General features: G+C 42.4%; 1 protein-coding gene across 8 annotated transcripts in view; it reads left to right on the forward strand.

Moving 5' to 3' along the window:
• PTPRT (protein tyrosine phosphatase receptor type T) overlaps nucleotides 1-22,935 on the forward strand; it is a 475,971-nt gene that overhangs the window by 422,479 nt on the left and 30,557 nt on the right. For all 8 annotated transcript variants that reach the window (XM_075438296.1, XM_075438300.1, XM_075438302.1 and 5 more), the window contains 4 exons: nucleotides 6,512-6,699; nucleotides 12,603-12,690; nucleotides 20,912-20,988; nucleotides 21,899-21,935. In XM_075438296.1, coding sequence (XP_075294411.1) covers nucleotides 6,512-6,699; nucleotides 12,603-12,690; nucleotides 20,912-20,988; nucleotides 21,899-21,935 — 390 coding nt within the window. The remainder of the gene's footprint in view (nucleotides 1-6,511; nucleotides 6,700-12,602; nucleotides 12,691-20,911; nucleotides 20,989-21,898; nucleotides 21,936-22,935) is intronic.

The following is a 22,935-nucleotide window of genomic DNA, read 5'->3' on the forward strand; positions in this document are numbered from 1 at the left end:
TAAAAAGTTAGTCCCCGTCTTTCTTATAAGCCCCTTTTAAGTATGCCCTTCCCTTGCTTCCATTAATATCTCCTGGCAGTGTGTAAGGATATTCGCCCTTGTTCTCATTTCAGCTACTAAAGGATCCTAGCAACAGGAGTTGCTGCCCTCCGGGTAGGATGAGGACTGTAGTGCCTTGTTGTTCCTTGCAGATGGGCAGAACAAGCAGAGAAAGCTCGCTGTCATGAAGTCTCACACAAAAACTGGCTTGTGCTTAGGAAGACATAGAAATTTGCCCTGCATTTCACTCTTCTGTAGCTCAGATGGGCTTTTGCCTGTGCCTAATCAATCTGCTGTGGTTATGTCCACAACCTGACATTTGAAGAACTAAAAAGATACCAAGATGATGTTGCTGCATGAGCGAGTGCCACCATTACTGGCTTTTTAAATTGTGAGATGAGTTATTTTTATGCCATGGAAGCTTGAAAAATCAATGGCTTGATCTGTTCAGTTGTATCTGCAGCCTCCCAGGCCATGTAGGCCTCTAAGGAGCTGCAGGAAAGGCTTCTGCATCAGTTTGCTGTGCTAACGTTGGCCAACAGTAGAATGAGCAATGGAGGCGCGTGCCCTTGTAGGCTGTTGAGCTAGATTTCTCTTACATCTCTTTCTGCCTGTGGGTGATCAGGTCGCTTGGAAAACTCTCTTTTCCAGTCTTTAGTGGCTCCTAGTTTTGCGTGCTGTTCTGAAGCCGCCAATAGTTTTTCAGCTGTAACTAACGAATTGCTCTGTGAGGTAGTTAGGTCTGACAGCCTCCTTTCACCAAGGAGGCAAAGAGAGATTTCTCTTGGTGAGGTCCATGCATTTGAAGGGCTGCACTGTTATACATGGACCCAGTAGTCCCAAATCTTAGCCCACCTCGTCAAAGCATGTTTCTTACATCTTTAAGGGGTATTCTTCTATGCTAGCTGAAGAAAACAAAATGCGTGCAGTAGTTTTTGTAAGATTAGAATACATTTGTGTAAGTTGTTTACCAAGTGATTCTTAAAAATCTCTTCAGAATCTAGAGAAAATTACTTTCTCCAGCCTTTCTTTTTTTTTTTGTTATGCACGTGGGGCTGTTTCATAGCCTTTGAAATGAAAGATGCATCCTCCGCTCTGTCAAACCTGGTGTCAGAAGGCTTTTTGTTAAGGAATGTGCTTTTTTATAGCTCAGTTGATATCATTAAACAAATGATGTTTTGACTTTGGTTTGCCATACCACTGTTTGTATTGTATATAGAGTATTATAGCTGGATATTTATCATATAATAAAGCCTTGATGCATGCAAAAAAGAAAATTAATTTTACCAGCTTGCACTATATCCCTAGTGTAAGGGGAATAGATATTAGCCATGCTGTAGTCATCCTTGGAAGATGTCAAATAATTGACAACCCTTACTCTAGTGTAGAGAGACTGGAGATGTGTATAATTAAATCCATCACAAACACCACTCAAAATATAATTTATTTTGTGCAAAGGATGTCTTATCGTGTTACACACTTGCCAAGGATAAGAGAACAAAAGTATAAGCAGAGATGATAGGCCTGTCACTTCAGACACAGAAGGAATTCGTGGATAGTAAAGCAATAGTTTTGAAAGAAGCTTCTCTGCATAGACTAGATGACACATCAGTGCAGCATTGCTTTTCATTGTTTGAGGCATAGGTTAGTTTTCTGGTCAGAAGGCAACATCATACTCTGTGTCCAAATACCTGTCTCTCAGACTAATGAAACTGTGTTTATGAAACAAGATGACATGTAGAAAAGCATCCAAAGTTTCAATCCCCAGAGGTGCTCCGGATGAGCGGGTTCCCTCCCAGCAGCCTTACTGGGACGTTGCACAGGGGTCTGATCATGCAGAGCCACTTGCAGGCTGGGAATCTAATTTCTCAGCTGCACTTCATCTTATCTATGACATCTATGGAGGAGTTTATCAGTTTTTCTGTGGAGGGAGACGTATTTATTTTGCTTGTCTGGGTAGCAACAGAAGTATATATAACAGGTGTTGTAGCAGCAGGCAAGCAATAATATCTCGCCCTCAGGGTTACTCATCAAGTGGGGAAAGCTGCCCACCTAGCCGGCCTCTGCTGCAGCTTTTTTCTACGCGCTGGACTCCCTGAGGTTTCCTTTGGCAGAGTAAGACCTCAGAGTTTACTTCAGCAAGTTCACAATTATTTCTCCAGCAAAGAAGAGCATCACAAGAAGCAGCACGTCATAAGCAGGGAGAGACTGTGAATATTAAAAGTGGAGTCAACATTGTTAGACTTCATTATCTGCAGTTACACTCTAAGAACATAAGCTGAGATGCCTGAAGAGTTTCCCAATCAGACTAGTTATGTGAGAGCCAGTGAATCATCGATTTAACATCTTATACAAAATTTCAGGGTATTCTGTGAATGCTTAGGCTGAAAATGAAAGTGCCAGCTTCCAGAAATCAAAATATCTGCGTTGGCAACAGACGTCTTGATATGGGGAGTAAGAGTATTGCATTAAAAAGGGTTGACAAACAAGCTGACAACATTTTTTGCTGTGGCAGCTGCTGATATTAGAAATGGTCCTCTTGCAAACAACATGTTTCCAGCAACGTGCAGAATACCTGTTTTATTTACAGCTCCACAAAAAGGACTGTGGAAAATTGGAAATGGTTCTAGGAGGGAACTGGAGCCCTGAACAGCCTGCCCTAATGAGACTTCAGAAGCTCTCAATTGATTTACTTTATCAAAGAGAAACTGAAGATGTGATTTGATCAGTGCCTGCATGGGTTAGGGTTTCAAATGCTCAGAGGGCTCTTTAATCTAACAGAAGGTATAATAAGACTCAGTGCCTGCAAGTCGAAGTTAAGCAAAATCAAATTGCAATTAAGAAATGTTTAGACAGCAAGGGTAATTAACCATTGCCACTACCTTTGGGGTCAGAATGGAATCACCATCTCTTGAAACATTTTAATTTGGATTATCTCTGGGAAGTGTACTCCATCATTGGTATGCAATGAAATATGGTGGTATGTGTTCCTATCAACAAATTGAGGACATAAGACTAGAAATAAGATGTGCCTGTGACATAATAATAAAAAAAACCCTGATGCACGATTCCATATATTTAGTAGTTTCTGAGTAGCAGAGTGAATTATTTCAAGCATCTTTCCAAAAAATCTGCTTGATTTGCTTTGCTCACTGAAAACTCATAAAAGGCATATGTACTTTAGAGGTGCTGCCGAAACTTTAGAGAAAGTCTTGGCCAACTTGTCCTACAAAGTCATCGTCATTTGCAAGGGAGTGGGGACATGTTTGTGAGAAGGGGACAGAGAGAGGGGACTGTGGAAAATGGCTGTGACTTGCCTCTAGTACAACAATTAAGGCAGAAGTCTGACTTTGCTCAGGGACTGCTATTTTTGTTGTCTTTTGCAGTAATAATGGTGCCAAGAGGAATGAGGTGTGGTTTGTAGCTGCAACCTGCAGGAAAAGCAAAGCTTGTTTGCAGCCCTTCAAAGAGTCCTTTGGTTGATTGTCCTAGCGAGAGATCGGTTTGCCGCTGCCTCCCCTCCTACCTGCATTCTGAGTTGTTCACAACATTGCTGTAAGCAGCCCATCTTGAGCGAAGGTGTCATGCCTTGCGTGAGCGCCTCATTAACCATGGTTAGGTTCAGGCTTATGGTGGGATTAGAAGGAGAAGGAACAATATGTTTCTTGCATCAGGCTTTGTTAGCAGAACATATGAACGCTAGGCTCGCCTCATACATAGCAATTTGTCTCCATAAAAGCCTCTCCACTCTTTCCTTGGCTTGTGGAAGTTGTGATAGCCATCCTGAGCTGGTGCAAATGTCAGGCCTGGGTTTTCTTTTGGGTAGCGCAGAGGCCATTCAAGGTTGTCTGTTTGTCACGGACGCCTGGAATAGATGATCTTCTGCCTGGTTTCAGCTCTGTGTGTCATGTGGTTGAGAGTAGGACGACCCAGACTGTGATGCATGGGTGAGAGGCACGCCAACGGTGTGATGCCATGGACCATGCTGCAAGAGCTGCTACTGCAGTCAGCGGGGTTTGTACTATTTTTTATCTGTCTGACCAAAGGGAGGAGAAGCACAGTTGTCAGTATAAACTCGAAGGCCAGAGTCAAATGCTGCTTTGCTGCTAACGGCTTCTTCAAGTACCAGATTCCTCACATGGGCACCTACTTTGAGGGAAGTTATTCTGGAAGGGAGGGGGCACTGCTTTCCTGGCTTTCACCTCTCCCTATGCTACTTCTCTCTGAGAAGAGAGCCAAGTATACCAGAATTAAAGGATCTGATGAAGTGAGAAATTAATAATTGCCTGCAAAGGAGCTGAGTGATCTGAGCTACATTTTACAAGTAGCCTGTGCTCTGCATGTGCCCTGACTGTATTAGCACTAGAACTGCACATTAGTTTTAAGGCTCCCTCTCGAATAGGGATATTGCAACGTTTTTTAATTGGGGCTGATAAAAATGTGGCATTGCTTGTAGGTTCCTCAGAGAAGCCAATTGTGAAATTGGGTTTGTATTAAGCCTAATGATGGAAAATTAAGCATAGTACGTCTATCGGAAATGGTCCGCGATAAAAATCTTCTCCTCTCCATTACAGGAGGTTAATAGGGAATAGGGGAGGAAAAATGCACAGAGAAAGTGAATCCAACTAGGGGAATTAATAAGCCTTGAAATTCCCTCTGTTCAGAGTTCTCACACTGTCATTAGTCGGAGCATTAGGGATGATTATACAAATGCTTTGGATGTTACTCTTCCTTAAATCCAAAATTTATTCACATTTTGTATCTGAAGGTTGCTTTGCTAGAGCCATAGCTCTGTAAATCTCCGAGTGTCCTGGGAATGCTCCTGTGTTTATGGGAACATGGGATTCAGAAATCCTTAAATTCAGTAGCCTACTCTTCAAGAGCAGATGACCACTTTGTGCTAATTTATTTCAGAAGAAGCAGGATGTGTTCAGCATCTCTGATAATTCAACCACCAGACTTATTTATCTCACACTGGAGATCAGCTTGCTCTGTGGCAATGTTCACTGCTGGCATTCCTTTCTCCTCCTTGTAGTCATGCAACCTGAAAACAGAGCATATGTCTGTCTTGATATCTTCCCCCTAATATAATCATAAACCAGCTAAAACGTTATTTGTCGTGTTTTGTCATGTCGTTTTGTTGCCAGCTGCAGGGCAGGCTGTCTGATGCCCTCAGCTTGCCTGCTCCTACCCAGCTTCACGGTGAGGGACAGGCAGAGATCCTGACTGCTGCTGATCAAAGCTCCATGGCGATATCTCAAGGATAGCAATGTTTTCAGTAGCCCTCCGGCCATATTTCTGCCTCACAAAAATCACCCTGAAATTGCCATTTAATTTATTTATTCTCTATGCCTTCAAAAACATGACTGCAGTGTTGCTGTCAAGAGATAGCGTTTAGGCTCTTTGCCAGTAGGCTTTCTGTAAGAAACAAGCCTTGTGTATGCAATCTTAAGGATTTTTTATGAACAGAGGGAGATATATTTTTTGTTTGCTAATAGCTTGGTTTGGGGTAAGACCTGTTAAGGTCTGTATGTGCGAAAGAACCCAAGCATCTCAGAAGCCTGTAATCACAGGAACAACTAATGATATGTTTGGCCAACTATTTAAATTTGGTCAGCTCTGGTAGATAAGAAACTAAAGTTTTCATCTAATCTGAGTTTCTGTTGTTAAAAATAACCATTGCGATAGTCAGTTATTTGATTGTTTAAGCTGTTTTCTATTAGTTCACCAGGAATATTTTGTTGTGTGTGTGTTGTGCTGGGGATATAAGAGATTGAAATTCGATCTGCGTAGTCATAGAGATTTTTTAAATCCATTTCTTTCAGAAAAAACCCCTTTTTTTTCAAGTTCATGTATCTGAAATTTAAGTTTCTGCATGCAAGTTAACAATATTTTTATCCTAGTTTATTCTTTCTGATAATATTACATCTTTGTAATGGTCTATATTTTAGGCCTGACCTAGCAGAGCATTCTAATTTGCCTGTAACGCCCTGTGTGGCTTATTTGAAATGCTAATAATTTGTTTGCTATTAACTTGGGCCCCTTTCAGTTATCTCATATTGTATGCCCCAAATCCTGCTTGAATATCTTGCTCGCCTGTATGTGTCTTTCAGCCACGTTCTTTCCAGGTTTGTGAAGAAAGGTACGTAATTCGGTTGGGGTCATTAGCGGAGCTCAGCCTTATCAAATGTGCTGTTTCGCTCTATGTGCTCTATCCTCCTTAGCCTGATTGGCTCTTCACTCTGTTTCCCATCTCTTTGGGTTTGTCTCCTTGACACAAGAAATATTCAAGCGTGATTCAGTCTTTGTAGGTAGCTATAGGCAAGTGTGTGTTTCCTACTGATTTCTTTAGTTTCTTTTGCCTACGCCAGCCTGTGGGGTGGTGGAGAAAGAAAGAAACAAACCGAGCAAGAATGAGAGTGGAAATACCAGATAGGTGAAAGCTTGTTTTGCCTCCCTGTCTTTAAAACAGACAGTAGCCATGGAGAGATGACCCAGCCAACCCTGACTATCCAGACCCACCCGTACCGGAGCTGCGAGCCGGTGGAAATGTCCTACCCCCGGGGGCAGTTCCAGCCAGCCATCCGAGTGGCCGACCTACTGCAGCACATCACCCAGATGAAGCGAGGACAGGGCTATGGATTTAAAGAGGAGTACGAGGTGAGAGGAACCTTCACTCACGTGAATAAGTAGAGGACTTGCACTCGCAAAGCATAGGTGCTTGGGAGGGGAGGAGAACGGGTTTTAAGAGCCTCTTTTCCTTAATTCACTTACCCTCTTTATCCTTTCTTTTCTCCGTCGTATTTCTGTTTATGAGGGTAGGATTTTACAGCACTAGCAATCTTTGGTGGCTCTCTAGTCCAAAGAAAAAGTATTTACTACAGCAGTAAGAAAATGACATAGTGCTTATCCGTTAGCGTGTGCCCTCTCTCCCATAAAGAGCAGACCGTAAATATTTAACAGGTGCTGAACTCAGTGAAGGACTTGGAGTCCCATGGTCCCTTACTTATTGATGTGCTTGAGCCGACGATAGTGCAAGCCAGGCTTTGAGAAAAGGAAAAGTTTTTGCTTGAGCTTTTTGGGAGCTCCGATTAACAATTGATCAGATTAAATCACAGTGTAATGACCTGAATGAGGAGTTGTAAAGGCAAAGGCAGGAACCTTGTGTTGCTTAAATGAAAGTGGAGTTTTCCAGTATGCTCAAACCTCTGGCTCAGAATATGTTTGTCTGATCTACTCTTCCTACTCCATGTGAAGAGAGAAGCAAAGAGTAAGCTGCAAAAATGAAAGCAGCCTTGCTCCCCCCCAGCTCCATCCCAAGCTGGAATGACCAGGAATGTAATTGAAATGACAAGCAGAAACATGACGTTGGGGAGGAGTTGGAAGAGGAATATACATTTAGAGGAGAGAGAACAGAAGAGGGAAATAGCGTCAAACATATGTGAGACATTGCTCTAGCAAGCGATAATTATAATGAATGTGGTAAGCTTGTGGGAAGGCAATAAGCAATTAATATGCATAGTGGCATTAAAACTACTTAAAAATAACATAACAGCTGTGAAAAATAAGTTACTTAATGAAAACAGCTCACTTTTCCATTCTGCAAGTAAGTCCGTGGGGTTTGTATCATTGATGCTGGGTTTTGCTGTAATTGAGAGGCAATCTTTTTCTGTTTGTCACTAAGGAGTATTTTTTTGATCAGATGGCATCAAAGACTGTCATAACAAATGTTTTTGGTAACTGTATGTTAGCCAGGTCTAGGCACTCAGACCCCACAATCAAGCACACTAATTAAACTATCAATATAAAGAGCTCTGTTTAATATTGAAAAAGGGTAATAATTCTCTTAGGAGATTTACTTAGCCCTCCCTTGGCCTCCATTTCCATGAATAGTACCCAAAACTACATTCAGCTCAATTACAGATGCCCTAAGATCTAGTTCTTGATGTTCAAGAAGAAAACAGGTGCTGGCATATATGTAATTTTCTGGCACTGGCATTGGTAATTATCAAAATAACACATTAGCATGAAAAATGTCAATGCAACTTTCAGCTCCACAAGTTCTGCCTTTCCCAGAAAGCGCTATCTACATTTGTAGATGATGATGATGACATTATATAGATTTGCATAATTTCTTTCTTCACACGAAATAGCCTGGAGAATGCCATAAGCTCTCAAATCACAAGCGCTGTCCTACCCTTCATTCAGAGGTAATCGCCCGACGTAGCAGTCATTTTCAGTGGTGGCATTTGGGTTTCGGAGCATGGGACGCAGGCAGCACTTGGGCTCCAAACAGCTTTCAGCCACCGCCAGCGATCCCGGGAATGCGGGGAGGAAAGCCGGGAGTGGTGCAGCTCCTGGAAGGTGGAGGTTTGGGTTGGCTGAGAGTGGGGTCGCAGGCTGGAATCTGGAGCAACACAAAGCTGAGAAACTGGCTTGGCAAAACGTTTTGCAGATTGGTTGATAAAGTCTTAAAAAAGAATTTGATGCCTCTTATAAAATGTGTTTTCATACGCTAATATCGGTGTCACCTCCAAATATGTTTTTTCTTCTAAGGAGCTGATTTTCTACTTAGTTTGCAAATTGACAGCATAAACTACAGCCTGTTTAATGACATGTTACCAAATAATTTTACTATCACGCAAAATCACTTTGAACAGAGTGCATCAGTCACACTTGACAATCTCTTATCTCTCTACATTCTCATCTCCACTGAGCAACCGGGAAATTGCATGCGATATTTGTTTAAAATATACCTTCACCTACCGACCATCGCAGCACAGGCAAAGTGTTTTACCGAGGGCGTCGATAAGAATATTTCTGCTGCTTGCACCTTGCACATAACTCCACGCTGAGATGAAAAGCAGGATGGGATTGTGTAAGCGGTGTCACTGCTGGTGTGAAATGGATGAGAACTGAGCGTGTGAACGTGGGAATCTGTCGGCGCTTGCCATGTGCGTGCTATTCTGGGTCTGCCTGCGGCACCTGAGGCCACCCTGTGACTTGGGATGTTTGGCTGCTGCTTCTGTTTAGCAATGAATCGTGTGGACTGCAAGAGAGAAGTCTATCACCGGCGCTGGATGTAGGTAGCACTATTTGGGATTAGGCGTCGCCGTAAACATTTAGACGGGACACGTTTAAATGTCGCCTGCTCCTTTTTCAGAACGTATCAGCCCTGATTTGTTGTGAGCTGGGGGACTACTGCCACAGGCTTGGTGTGAGCACCAATTACTGGCTACGGAGATAATAAGCTTAAGTATCCAAGCTCATTTTCCATTATGATTTAGGATGTCACTAAAGTACATTCTCCTGCTGCATCACGGAGACAGTTTCATTATTTTGGATTCTGTGGCTCCTTCCTCAAGCATCTTAGTATTGAAGGTCTTCAGCTTATTGAAGTCAGCTCTGGCTGGTCAAAGGAGCAGATCCTGTGGCTCAGGCCATGGCGTGGCACTGCAGGATGCTGGGCAGCAGGGTGTTACAGTAGCTGCTCTCCTCGGAGAACGTTGGCTTAAGGCTTTGCTATGAACCACAATGGGGAACTGAACTGGCTGCAGTTTTCTTTTCAGGTTATTTTTTTTATCCAAACCAGTTTTTAATCCTGGGTCACAGCAGAGTTGTGGTAACAGTTTTGCCATCACTGTTGAGAAGGTAGTGGCCGCAGGGAGAGGGCCAGGGCTCTGCGGCAGGCTTTGGGATGAGCAGTAAGGCTTTTAATTGATGTCATTGCCTTTGGTGGCAATAGTGCAGCGCTGGGGTAGATCAGTGCAATGAATGATTCCAGTTTTCGTATTTAAATTAAAAACAAATAGCAAACTAACTAAATGCATCCACTGGAAATATAAATTGGCTTGCAATAAGCCTCAATTTAATGTGAGCACTTCAGTTATGTTTGGGGTATGTTGCTTAGAAAGCTTGATTGAGGTGAAGCTGCCTTTTAGAGCTCTGTCCTTGCAATTTCAGTAAAAATTAGATCAATTTAGTTTAAAAAGCATCATTGTAACTTAAGTTGCTCTACTGGGAAGACATTTCAGTATAAATTTTACAGAACTTCTCTAAAAGAAGAAAAGTAAGAAAAGCCTGAAAATCAAGTCCAGATTTTTGAACACTGAAATTATGCAGTTGTTAAAGAAAGAAGGGGGAGCATTTTCTGTGAAATGTGGAGCAAATACCGATGTCTGAGCGGTCTGTTGCGATATACCATTGCTGATAATGCAGAGAGAAACAGAACTATTAATGCTTTTTGCTATTATAGAGATACTTTACAAGCAAAAACTGAAGGAGCAGAACAGGAGGTATGCTCCTCTTTTTCTGGATGCAACCGAATTATAATTGATATTTCTGCCCTTGTATTTCTAATGTAGTTTCAATTCTTGGCGCTGCATTTTTAGTGATCTCACAGAAAAATTCTTTGTGCTGTACCACCCATGTATGTGCAGCTACTCGGATTTGTTCATCTGGCGTGCATAGGAGTAGGGGCGTAAGGTGCACCTCTGCAAAGGCAGTTTGTGGTCCTCACCAAGCAGAGCTGTGCTTCCTCTCTGCAGAGGTGGAGAGTTCTGTCAAAAGCAGAGATTTCTTTGGTATTGAATGAGATGAAAAATCCTGGACTTTTAAATCTTTGGAGGCTCTATCAGGCAAATATAAAAACATCAATTTCAATGGAGAATTTCGTGTTCAGATCTCATGAAAGGACAGGGCTTGTTGAAAAGGGATTTATTGGACCTGAATGTGTTTTCTTTGGCCAAGCTAGCTTCTCCCACATGGAAGTTATGAGAACGGATTTTCTTTTTTTTTTTTTTTTTTTTTTTCTTTTCAGATGGCAGTGATTAGATGTCTAATGACTGTTGCCATTCTCTGGTCAATCTGCTGTAATTTTATATTAGTGGAAAAATAAGGCACCTTTTTCCTCAGTCTTCGAAGATAAAAATGAACCTTCCTCACCTCTTTTCTTTTACTCCGGGATTTTTTTGTTGTGTGTGGGTTGGTTTTTTTTTGTTGTTATTTTTTTTTTGCTCAGGAGATGAGCTGCTATTTGGAAACAGCTGTCTGTAAAGGAGATATGTGTGATCAAAGCCCTCACCAATTACAGAGTTATTACTCTTTCTCCTGGGCGTTTGAATAGGAACTCCCTGTCCCTGTCTTTTATCAGCGGTGCTCCTGGCAGTGCTGCAGTACCGGACATTTTCTGTCCTGGAACCCCTTTGGGAGAAATTCGCAGCGATCTGGTCTGCCAGGGTTTTGCTCATATTAAGTTTAATTGCAATGTCAGTGTTGTAGATCCTAATAATTGTGTCTCTCTGCTATTGCATTCAGGCACTGTAATAGACCCGGATGGCTTGTGAAGATGAATATAAATTCATTTTCTAGCACAGCTTTGTCAAACTACCTGCTGATGGCTAAGGCAGATATGATTCTACAATGACTGTGGTATAAAAACCCCGTAATTCCCTGGGGGCCATAAATAATGCCATTTATAATGTTGCCGTTGTTTTTAGTGATGTAGGCTCATGTTAGGGAGTAGATCTTGGAGGAGGCAGATCTAGAGAGGAAATTCCTTGGGAACTGTTCTTGTTCCAGGCACAAGGCAGGGCTGGGCTGGTGCCAGCGACCATCAGCACATCATGGCTTTCTGTCCGGCGGCGATGCCCAGGGAGCTGCTGCATCGCTATTCCGGCAGAAAGCACTGCTGTGCCGGCTGCTTTGCTCTGCCTGCGCTGGGACCTGACTGTCTGGAGACAGGGAGAGGGATCATCCTGCTTCCAGACGTCCGGGCCAGCTTCCAAGGAAGGCAAGACTGTCCTCCAGCCAGACCTGGTGACAACTGCCATTTTCCTGGCTTTGCCATGAAAATGCTTACTGGACTTGTCTCAAGAGGAAGGTGGCTCATCTGCGTGTGTTCAGAACAGCTACAGGACCAAGCCAGAGGGCAGCACCGTGTGCTGGCAGTTTCCTTACCCAATCCTTCCTCAACTGAAAGAGCAGATTTTAGGAAAATGGCTCTTTATTTTCATAGTTTGTGAGTGTGTTTTACCTCCTTTTACCTCTCTTCCTAAGGCATGATCAAAAACTCTGAGCCTTTCTACTTTCCCCCCAAGGAAACCAGCTAGTGGTTTGCGTTGCATCACCCCATCATTAATACAGAAATAGGTGAAACCACTGTATCTCTTTTCAACTTAAATCTGAAAGACTGAGCACTATGTTTCAGCAATCAGGTTTTGCTTAGAAGTGTATGCATATGAAATCTCCACAAGCCCTGTTCTGTGGGGAAAATGAGGTTCACCTGTGACTGTGCAGCCAGAACCAAATTCCCCTGATCCTTTTAGAGCTGAAGTAGCAGGAGGAAAGTGATGCTTTGCTGGCAGAAGCCAAGAAATGCAAATGGTCTGCACCGGGCTCTGCTCTTTGCATTAGTGGATGTGCCCTTTCCTAAAGAACAGCTGTTTGCTTGGGTGACCACTGAATTATGCAGCGCCTTTATTTTTGCCCTTATCAGTCATCTTAATCCACCTGCAGGCGTTGGCCGGATTTTTATAAACACGCTGCTATTGTTTATTTTGCAGGCACTACCCGAGGGGCAGACGGCATCCTGGGATACAGCCAAGGAAGATGAAAACCGCAATAAGAATAGATATGGAAACATAATCTCCTGTAGGTGTAAATTCACATTAAACTGAGCGTTCTGTAAGATTTTATAAGCGTCCTGTGGAGAAGGGTGTGTTTGAGAGTCTTGCTAAAAGCTGGTTTACGGTGCTGAGCATTCAGTAGTTCAGTCTGTTTGTTGTAGGCTATGGTTCTATGATTTTTTTCTTTATTTTATTTTACGGTTTTTGTTTGTTTTACATAAAGTCATTGCATGACTTTATGGGGTTTTTTATACTTTTCTGTCTACCTTGCTTTGTGCTTAATATTTGCAATTTGAGAGCTAAATCCTTTTGTCAGATTTTCGTGGCTGTTGCTGGTGCCCATTTTCTGTCCATTTTTACTACATAATCTAGAGCTTTCAGTGCCATGAATGAGAGCACAAAAGGAGATGCAGATATATCAGATTTTTAGATATGGATCAGAGATCAGATTTTCTGCTGCCTTGTGGTCAGTAACCAGTGGAGCAGCGGCTGCTTGTCCCCAGAGAGCTGGTTTGATGTATGCGACAAGCTCGGCTTCTGCCTCAGAATCACAAAAATGCAGCTGAAAACGTGCTGAAGCCTGTTTAGTTCTTTCAAAAGCCAGTTGCTGTCGATGTTATAGGAATATTGATACATCGCAGACCTGTAGGGTAGTGGGGGACTCCATAAAACCATTTAGGCCAGCTTTATTCTCCAAGTCAGGACTACATTCACCCCTGTCATTTTTATCAGATATTTATGAAGCCGCTTCCTTACGATCACTGAAGTTGAGCTTTCCACAGGCTCTCCAGGCAGCTTATCCCGGTGTTTCATTATTCCTTATAATGACTGGGGAGAGGAGGTGTGAGAAGTAATTGTTCTTAAGGACTGCTGAGCAGGATCAAGTTAGAGAAGCCAGGCCTGAGACCATCAGAACAAGAAATAAGAATATAAGTGAATGTGCCATAGATTTTCATGACTGGATGGAATGCTGTAAGAGCAAAATTAAGTCACGATGAGTGATACATTTAGTACTTTTATTTTTTCTCAGTAAATACCGCCTGGACGCGGTCCTGTGCAGCCTGCTGTAGGTGACCCTGCTTCGGCAGGGGGGTTGGACTAGATGACCCACAGAGGTCCATTCCAACCCCGAACATTCTGTGATTCTGTGATTCTTCTAGAAAAAACAGATTTCACCAAAGAAGTAAACAAAAGCCACAAAACTTGGCCACAAAGAAAGATGATCTCTCACATATCTTAACTGCTGCTCTCTTTCTTTTAAGACTTAAAGAAATGATTCGTGTAAGAGTTTTTGGGGATCGGCACAGAACAGCTCAGTTCAGGGACCCCTGGTAAAGGTGGAGAACTCTAAAAATGGAGATCAGGAGTTTGTGAGCCCTGATCTGATCCCAATGCTACTGCTGGCTGGATGCAGCGGTTGTGAGCGGGTCACCAGTTCCACCAGTATTTGTTTCTCTGCAGGGAAAATGGAACTGGTAGTACTAGAGTATTACAGTTAGTGTGAATATCATCTCTCTTAACTTCAGCTGCCGAAAAGCTGCACATCGCTGTAAGGTTCCTAGTGACAAAGAGAGATACCTCCAGACAGAGCTTCAATTTACCCGTCTGTGTGATTAGCTTAGATTAGTCTAAGACAGGTTAATCACCCAGCTATAAAAATTACACATTGAATTGAAGGTGGAAGTGCCATAGTACTGTGTCCAGTTCTGGGCTCCCCAGCTCAAGAAAGATGAGGAGATACTGAAGAGAGTCCAGCGGAAGGCTACGAGGATGAGGAGGGGACTGGAGCATCTCTCCTATGAGGAAAGGCTGAGGGAGCTGGGCTTGTTCAGCCTGGAGAAGAGAAGGCTGAGAGGGGGCCTTAGAAATGCTTATCAATATCTGCAGGGTGGGTGTCAGGAGGAAGGGATCAAACTCTTCGCAGTGGTGCCCAGTGACAGGACAAGGGGCAATGGGCACAAACTGAAGCAGAGGAAGTTCCGTCTGAGCATGAGGAAGAACTTCTTCCCTCTGAGGGTGATGGAGCCCTGGCCCAGGCTGCCCAGGGAGGTTGTGGAGTCTCCTTCTCTGGAGATGTTCAAGACCTGCCTGGACGAGGTCCTGTGCAGCCTGCTCTGGGTGACCCTGCTTCGGCTGGGGGGTTGGACTGGGTGACCCACAGAGGTCCCTTCCAACCCTAAACATTCTGTGATATAAGGAAGGAAACATGAAAGACTCTTTGTTTCTCTGTCTGATTTTGAGGAAGCAGTTGACATAATTTAAAAGTGGAGATGGAAAGAGAAAAGGCTGTATGCACTAGCCACCATCTAATTTATGTTGAAAGTGGTCACAGAGAAAACAGTGAACTCCAAGTGAAATGTGAGAAGAAATTAAGGAAGCAAAATTAAGGAAGATAAATGGGGTTTTATCTAAAGGGAATGTGTTCACAAAGATTAATTGTTGTCTAACGAAGAGTGATGTTAGCCTTTTAGCTATAAATATAAATACAGTACCAGTAGAGATAGGAGGTGATGCACTTGAATAAGAGAATGTAAAAGGTAAAGCTGAGGAAAAAGTGTCTGCACAGTCTAAACCATCAGAAAAGAAGCTCCAGTTTGAGGGCTGTTGGGAAAGATTTCATGAATGAGATTGGGAGGGTGGAAAGGCATAGATAAGGAAAGCAAGGTAGTGAAAGAGAAGAAGGACGCGGAAGAGCTGAAGGTAAGTGACAAAGTGGAGTGGGTTTTCTTCGCTTCACGTATATGTGAAATGAAGAGTTTGAGGAGGGGACAACAGCTTTTCAAAAAGACACCAAGGAGAATGCAGCAACGTGCAATAAAGAGTGATAAAGTAAAATGAAGTCTTTGCTTCACTTTGAAGAGGCTGGGGAGAAGGAAGGGAGGGTGCCTAAGGAAGGGGCATATCATTAATCAGATATTTTGTAAAACCAGAGAGATATTACCAGTTCTGTCACTGGCTAAGCCTTGGGCCAGACCCTGGTAACGGACGACGTTGGGCAGCTTTCCTGAGAAAAAGCAACGATAGGATCCGGAATAGAGAATTGATAGCAGAGCTGGGAATAGCAGCAGAGTAGTTCCCTCCGGGCAGATCATGAAAATGAGTTGTGCTCAGTGGGTGCAAACTGTGCCAAAGCCGCAGTGGAGGAGGGGAGGTGCTGGAATTGTAATTGCTGACAAAACCCAGAGTATGCATGGATTGCTCTTACCATTTTATTTGGTAAAAGGCTGCAGATGACAATTAACATTATTTGTTTAACCACTGTTGTCATTTCATCAGTCCTGGAACAAGATAACATAAGCCTTTTGGGGAGTGAATTGAAAAGTCAGGTTTTGATCTAACTTTTGTAACTGCTTCAGACACTTTTGTTAAAATGTGGGTTTGTAAGCTCTTGCAATAAGTAACGTTGCTCAGTGAATCACAGCAGATTAGATCTTGTCTTTACGGCCTTCTGGGTAATAGTACACTTACAGGACTGTTTTACTTGGCTCACTGCTTTCCCAGGGCTGTATTAACATTGTGCCTCTCTATGAAAACCTAGATCTTACTGCCAGCCCCAACATCTGCTGCTCTTACATTTGCAGACCATAAATGCAGATGAGGCTAATCTGTTCGTGGAGAGGAGAAGCAAGAGAGCTCTAAGCTCTCCCATGCTTTAAACCCCAACTTTTCAGGGTTCCCTTAGATCAGCAATACTGGTATGTTTTTTGGAGACAAGGAAAAGCTGAGGAGTGGTTTTGATGTCTGTGTGACCACAGACGTCCACTGGAGATGGTGGAGCGAGGCACTGTAGTGGCACAGATTTGCCGTGCTGGAGGGAACTGCCCGACTTGAACTTCTTGTTATACTGGCAATGTCTGCGAGCTTTGCTCCTGTGCTTTGGGTACAAAAATTGTAAACACAAAGATAGTTGTGGAGATGCAGGACTTTTCTTTCGGGGGGCAAGGCTAGGTAGTGGATCCATTTAGGTGATGAAGGAAAAAGATTTAAATGCACTTTAGGGCCTAGATATTGAGGCCTTTAAAGTGCATCAGCAAGTGATTGTTAGGGGAGAGATGTTGAGCTTTTGTGGGCTGAGGTGAACCCATTACATAGAAGAGAAAACATCCAGAAGCTACATGGGACCTTCAGTTCTGTTTCTCCCCATCTCCAAATTTAGAGTCATTATGTATAAGAGAGTGAGAACTCTCAGATAAGAGCTGAGGAAATGAAGACATCAGATTGTGTTTTGCTTTGATTTACAGGAGAGCACTTTCCTTCCTTTTCTTTTTTCCCTTTACTGATCATGGCATTACAGGAGGAGGTCAGCATGCCCAGCAGGGCTTGTACCAGTCCTACTTTAGACACATCCTCTCATCTGCGGTGGAGCTCTGCCATCTTCCCACTTTGGGTACCATGGCTTGAAAGTCTTGTGATGGTCCATTAAAAACTATTGAGTTGATGACAAAAGGCAGTGGAGAAATATGCTTCATTTCCTTCATACACAGAGTACGGTCTGCTGTGAGCTGGAAGACTGTGAATTAATCAGAGAATTTTGTGGTGGAAGAGATGAACAACAGTGAAAGATTAACGGAGCTCTCAGCTGAAACACAGGTGGAGTGCACTGCTTGGCCATGGACAGGGATAATGAATAAAATAAAAAAACCTCACATGTCAGTATTGGATTTAAAATAGAAGTCTTTATCTTCCAAGCATTTTTATTCCATGCTTTCTTCTGTAGTGCCTAAATTCTTGCTTGTCTGTGCAGTGTCCGTTGTAAGTGATCCTGAGAGGATGGGTTGTGTCACACCTTGCTATTACCCAGTTCTCAAGGCAGAGGCCAGGCTCAGTGGGGGGAGCCAGGGGAGGACAGTGTGTCCTTGAGAGGGCTCATCATCCTTTCGTACCAGAACTGGGTTGAATCATTTCAAAAGATGTCTGTATTTCTCCACTGACTGTGTGGGGAACCTTGACAGCCAGTTTAGACTAGCTGCGTAATATTTAGATGTTGAAAGTTGTGTGAGATTAATCCAGTGCTGGTTTCAAAATTGCAATGGTATTTCAAATGAAATGAAAAATGAAAAATGAAAAATTGCAATGGTATTGCAAATGATCACTAATGGGAATTTTGACAGAAGTTCGTAACTATAACATTTTTGTGCTAAAATGGGAGCACGAAGCTTTTCAGTGAAATTCTTGTCATTTTAAAAATCTGTTTTAAGACCAATTTTCAAAGTAATCATCATACAAATTTAGAATTCTGCTAATTTGCATATGGACTATAGTAAACAGGGAGAAATGAAATCATTTATACATTTGTTAAAGCATATTTCAGGTTTTTTGCAGTCCCAAATGTTACAGACATGCATTTTTTCTTCTGTTTCGCCCTCCATTTTTTAAGTTTCTTAGAATCCATTTGTAGCACACAGCGATAGGATGTCTGATAAATTTACAGAAGAGTTGAGAGTCACTTTCAGTGTGTCAGCTGTGTAGTTTCCTTGGCTAGTGTAGTCCAGTGGATAGGGTGCAGAATCAGAATTAAGTATCAGCTGTTGGGAGAAGATATAATGAAGACATTTGCTATTCTGTAGAAAGACCTTCAAAGTCTGTAGACAAAAAAAACTTAAGTACGAGATTGTTACTGCTAATAGCAGGAGTTGCATTGGTTTTCACCGTTCTCCATTAAAAAAAAAAAAAGTCAAATTTCAATCTTGGGGAAAAAAAGGGGGATTTACAAGGTAAGTTACTTAAGGAACTTTTGCCCAGACTGTGCTCCTAAACTTATGAACAGGATTAAAGACCTCATTAAGACATCATTAATATTTTGTGTGCTTGCTATATACACAGATTTTTTTTCTGCTGCACTGTTGACACTTATAAGAGAAAGAAATCTCCCCCAGGAATTAATCTTATTTTTGTAAAATATGCAATGAAATATTTTGGATTTTGTCCTCTTGAAGCAAAGCTCAGATGTAAGTGTTTTACATTTGGTCCCAAAATATAATCAGACCTAAATCTGAATGTCTCCTTTTTTTAAAATATCATTCACTTCCAATGATCTTTTCTTCATCCTTCACTGTTTTTCACAGATAAAATAACCATGTTTGGTTTAAGGGAGAAGAAATGACGATCATCAGCTACAGAGCATCTTTTTTATATCCATAATTGGTCTTTCACATCTAGCTCCCTCCAGAGGTATTCATCCTGTTTGAAGTTTTTAACTAAAGAGTGGCTCAAAGAGCTGAAACTTAATTTTGGGGTTTGGTTCTATTAAATGAAGAGAGGCAGGTTCTTCCTTGAGGGCTGGCTGTTCAGAACACCTCAGCTACACACCATGCCTGGTGCCTTTGACCCCCATAAAAAATCAACCTGAGATTCTTTTCACCTGTTTTTAGAGTCATTTTTGGTCTCATCACTTTTTAGTTCTATTGTTGCGATAAGCTAAGACTTCCATAACAGTATTATATCGTGGCGTTACAAGAAGAGTTAGTAATGTTCCTCTCCCAACCGTTAGCTTGAGGGGTATTTTTTGCTTTGCTTTTGTTCTGTGTGATTCTTAACTAGCTTAGGCTGCTGCCTTGAATTGCAAGTGTGAAATTGTCTGTGGGAGATTCTGTGTATTTCATCTAGGTGTCCGGTTTAATCAGCTCTTTGTCTGTCTTTGTGAATTGCTCTAAGTATAAATTCTTTTGTAGTATGTCTAACCGCATGATTTACTGCAGCTCCTAGTGGAGTCGCCTTGAGCGCAGGTAATTGTCTAGAGTTGGGAACAACGTCAACACTCGGAGAAATATAGCTACTTCCATCGCGTCTACATAGGTTCTATTTGTTAATACAAATACAACAGAGCTTTTGATGGCTTCACCTGCATAACCTTTTTTGAATGCAAATATGGGATTTGATAAATACAGCAATGTGGTTGTACTTTCTGGATGTGAAAATCTAACCCAAGGAATGAACAGAGTATGAGAATCATTCCTTTACCTAACCAAATCAATGTTTAATATATGTCCAAATCTTGGTTTTCAGAACTGCGTGCACATCTGTCTTCACAATTATTATCTGATTCTGCATTTAATTAAGTGATGACTAAAAATCTTTTTGACTGAGTTACTGCGGAGTCGCAACTCATATTTTTATGTTTCATTGCTATGATTCTTTTTAATTAAATGTAAATAATGCTTAGGCCTGTATTTGACAAAGTGCTTCTAGACATTAATGTCTTACTGACTGAGAGTTAGGGTGTACACAGCTGGTAGAGAGGAAATAAACTTAATGTACTCTGTGTTTGTTATGCTTCTTTAAAATGTCCTTTAAGAAGGAGCCCAGCATGCCCAGCAGTGACCTCTGTAACCCAGTAGCCTTTGCCAAGCGCCTGGCCCTTAGGCAGCAGTTCTGCAGTGAATTGCGTCCCTGCCCTGGGACTGCCAGAGCAGACCAGCTCCGCGCCCAGCTCGCGGGGTGTCTCCTGGGACAGAGCCCAGCAAAAGATCAGAACATTCCCTGGGTGGGAAACCCTGCCGTTATCTGCCCGCTGGGGTAGTTCCTTTCTGCAGCTGAGCTGTAGAGCGTGCTGGGAGATGCAAAGATTGATATCTGTTATCACCTTATCTAAAGTAACTTTGTCCTCAAAACTGTGAACACTTCTAATTTTTTTTTTTTTTTTAAACACTGCCTTGATGCCGTTTTGTTGCTGTGAGTTCTGAGTTGCATACACCAACATTGCTCTGATTTCCTTTGCTATTTCCTTTCAGGTTTCTGGGTTGTCCCATTTCTTATTCGCAGGATTTCATTTGCCATTTTACCCTCCTGAATCTTTTGTACCTCTGTCACGACCTGTTTATTTTTATCCTGATCTTGACAGTTTTAGCTCTTGCCTCAGTTTCCGTAGATCAGATGAAGCCAGGGAGGCTGTTACTTCCAAGCATGAAGATGACTCTTGTGGTGGAGACACATCCTGCAAAGATCTGTCCCGAGACGCCCAATCCAAGAACGATTGTGGTCTGTGTGAAAGCTCTAGGACGATTCTGGTGACAGCACTGAGTTTAATGAACACAGAGTATGCGTGAACGGTAGCCTAAGGATCTAAACCTTACATCATAAACACAGAAGAAAGGGCTTGTAGGAACAGGAATGTCTCTGATAGTATTTCATTTTTTTTATTATTGTAAGTATGCAGTTACCTACTTGCAGGAATCGGCAGATAAAATGAAGCACTTACAAAGTCCTCTTTATCGTTACTGTCACTATTTTTTCTGTCCTTCTTTCAGATGATCATTCAAGAGTGAGATTGCAGCTTCTGGATGGGGACCCTCACTCTGACTACATAAACGCCAATTACATCGACGTAAGGCTCCTGGACATTCCCACTATGCCAAACGCGCCTGCTGACAAGGCTGCTTGTGGATTCAGTGCATCTTACATAGGGACAGACTGTTGATCCGATCTGAATGACAGCTGAACGTTATACAAACATTGTGTTGTGACAGGGAGAAGGTTCTCAGTCTCCGGTTTATTCCGTCTGACCAGTCTAGACAGATGGAGATTTCCTACGATTGACAGATTTGCAGACAGAAGTGGAATGTGGGCCGAGTGACGTATGCAGAAATCAATATCAGTCCCTCGCAACAGCATTAGTAGATATCTGAAACTTATTGACTTCTTACAAAGTTGCGGTGCAGAAGGCGTGTAAATAGATTGACATATTTTTTTTAGCTTTATAAAATTACATTCAAAAAGCAGCCTCCCTCGCATGCACAGAATGATAAAATGAAAGTGCATTTCTCGTATGCGTCTCCGAAACCTCAGGAACATGGCAGTGTTCAGAGGAGTTTCTTTAAGCGAAAGAAAAATACACCTAATAAAGTTACACAGGACTGATATGCAACATTTTCATACAGAGACAAATGCACACCTTTCTTCTTTTTCAAACAAGAAGGTGCAGCTTTTTGCCAATTAGTTTTCAAAGTTGCCCACCAGTTAGTTGCAGGACTCGTGTTCCTTCGAGGAAATAGTGAAAACTGCCCCATTCCTGTTTTCTCTTTGGCATAATGCGATCTTATTATTCAGCCTGGGTAAGATACCATCACTTAAAGTCTCACAGGGCAACCTGGTTGCCTATCTTCATTCATTTGATGACAGTGTTAGTACGCTGTTAGGAGTGCAGCCGTTGGTACCTGGAAGGTGTGCAGTACACGCTCTGGCGCTTTGTCTGAGCTGCGATCTCGCGGACCATCACGTATTTTCTTTTTTTCCAGGGGTACCACCGGCCTCGCCATTACATTGCAACTCAAGGCAAGTTGATTCTTGTGTATCTAAATATTTGCCAAACCACTGCTGTTTTAAACTGTTGTAAGAGCCATTTATAGGGTGACATCTTCTGTTTTGGGGAACACCTGAAAACTTGATATAGGGGCACAAAAGGGAAGGATATAGAATGTTCCAAGATCTTTAAGGCACTCAAACGCAAAACCTTAGCTACAGGAATAAAAAATGCTACAGACTTAGAGGTGGCAAGATGATCTATAACGTGTCTGTTGTGCATGAAGTATGAGATTAGAACTAAAAGGGACTTTACGGATCTCGAGTTTGCCTTCTGGAGTGAAATTGCTTGGGGAGGACAATATGAATAAGCCTGTGACTGATGAACTTTTGGTTAGTGGAAACTAGTAGGAAACGCATTTCAACATCACCTTCTGTAGTTAGTTGATGAGTTTCCTATGGGGTGGGGGGGAGAGAAAAACCAGCACAGTTCAGTGCTGAGGGCTATCCGCGTTAGATGACAAACCTCCCTGCTCCTGTTCTTTAACACGGAGTGCTGTTTTCCTGCATCACTGGCCAAACTCTTATACTGTGACCACTTCCCCTACCATTGTTTGTCCAAATTTGTGCAAATGTGGCATTCATAGAAATGATTCTGTTCTTAAATTCTGCTTTATGACTACCTTCATGACTTGTCCCTATTGAAAGAGTGAAAAAACATATTGGAATAAAACTGGCATTTGAGGATGTACAGGTATAGGGAATGCAACAAGGCAGAGAACAAACATGGAGGATGGAGTATGGGCAGAGTGGGTGAAAGGAGTCTGTGAAAGGATTTTGCCTACAGTGTAGAAGAGGGGAAGGAAAAAAGGTCAGGGAAAGGCTTGAGTGAAAAACCTCTTGTGACTGCTGGATGTTTGGCTGTTGGAACCCGAAATTTTTTGCTCTGGGGGAATTTCAGCAAAGGGCTGATTTCTGCATGTTTCCTTCCTCCTTCATAATTAATAAATATGCAAGTGTGAAATGGAGGAAT

The sequence above is a fragment of the Opisthocomus hoazin genome, chromosome 18 (assembly GCF_030867145.1).
Source record: "Opisthocomus hoazin isolate bOpiHoa1 chromosome 18, bOpiHoa1.hap1, whole genome shotgun sequence".
In the NCBI taxonomy this organism is placed as follows: domain Eukaryota; kingdom Metazoa; phylum Chordata; class Aves; order Opisthocomiformes; family Opisthocomidae; genus Opisthocomus; species Opisthocomus hoazin.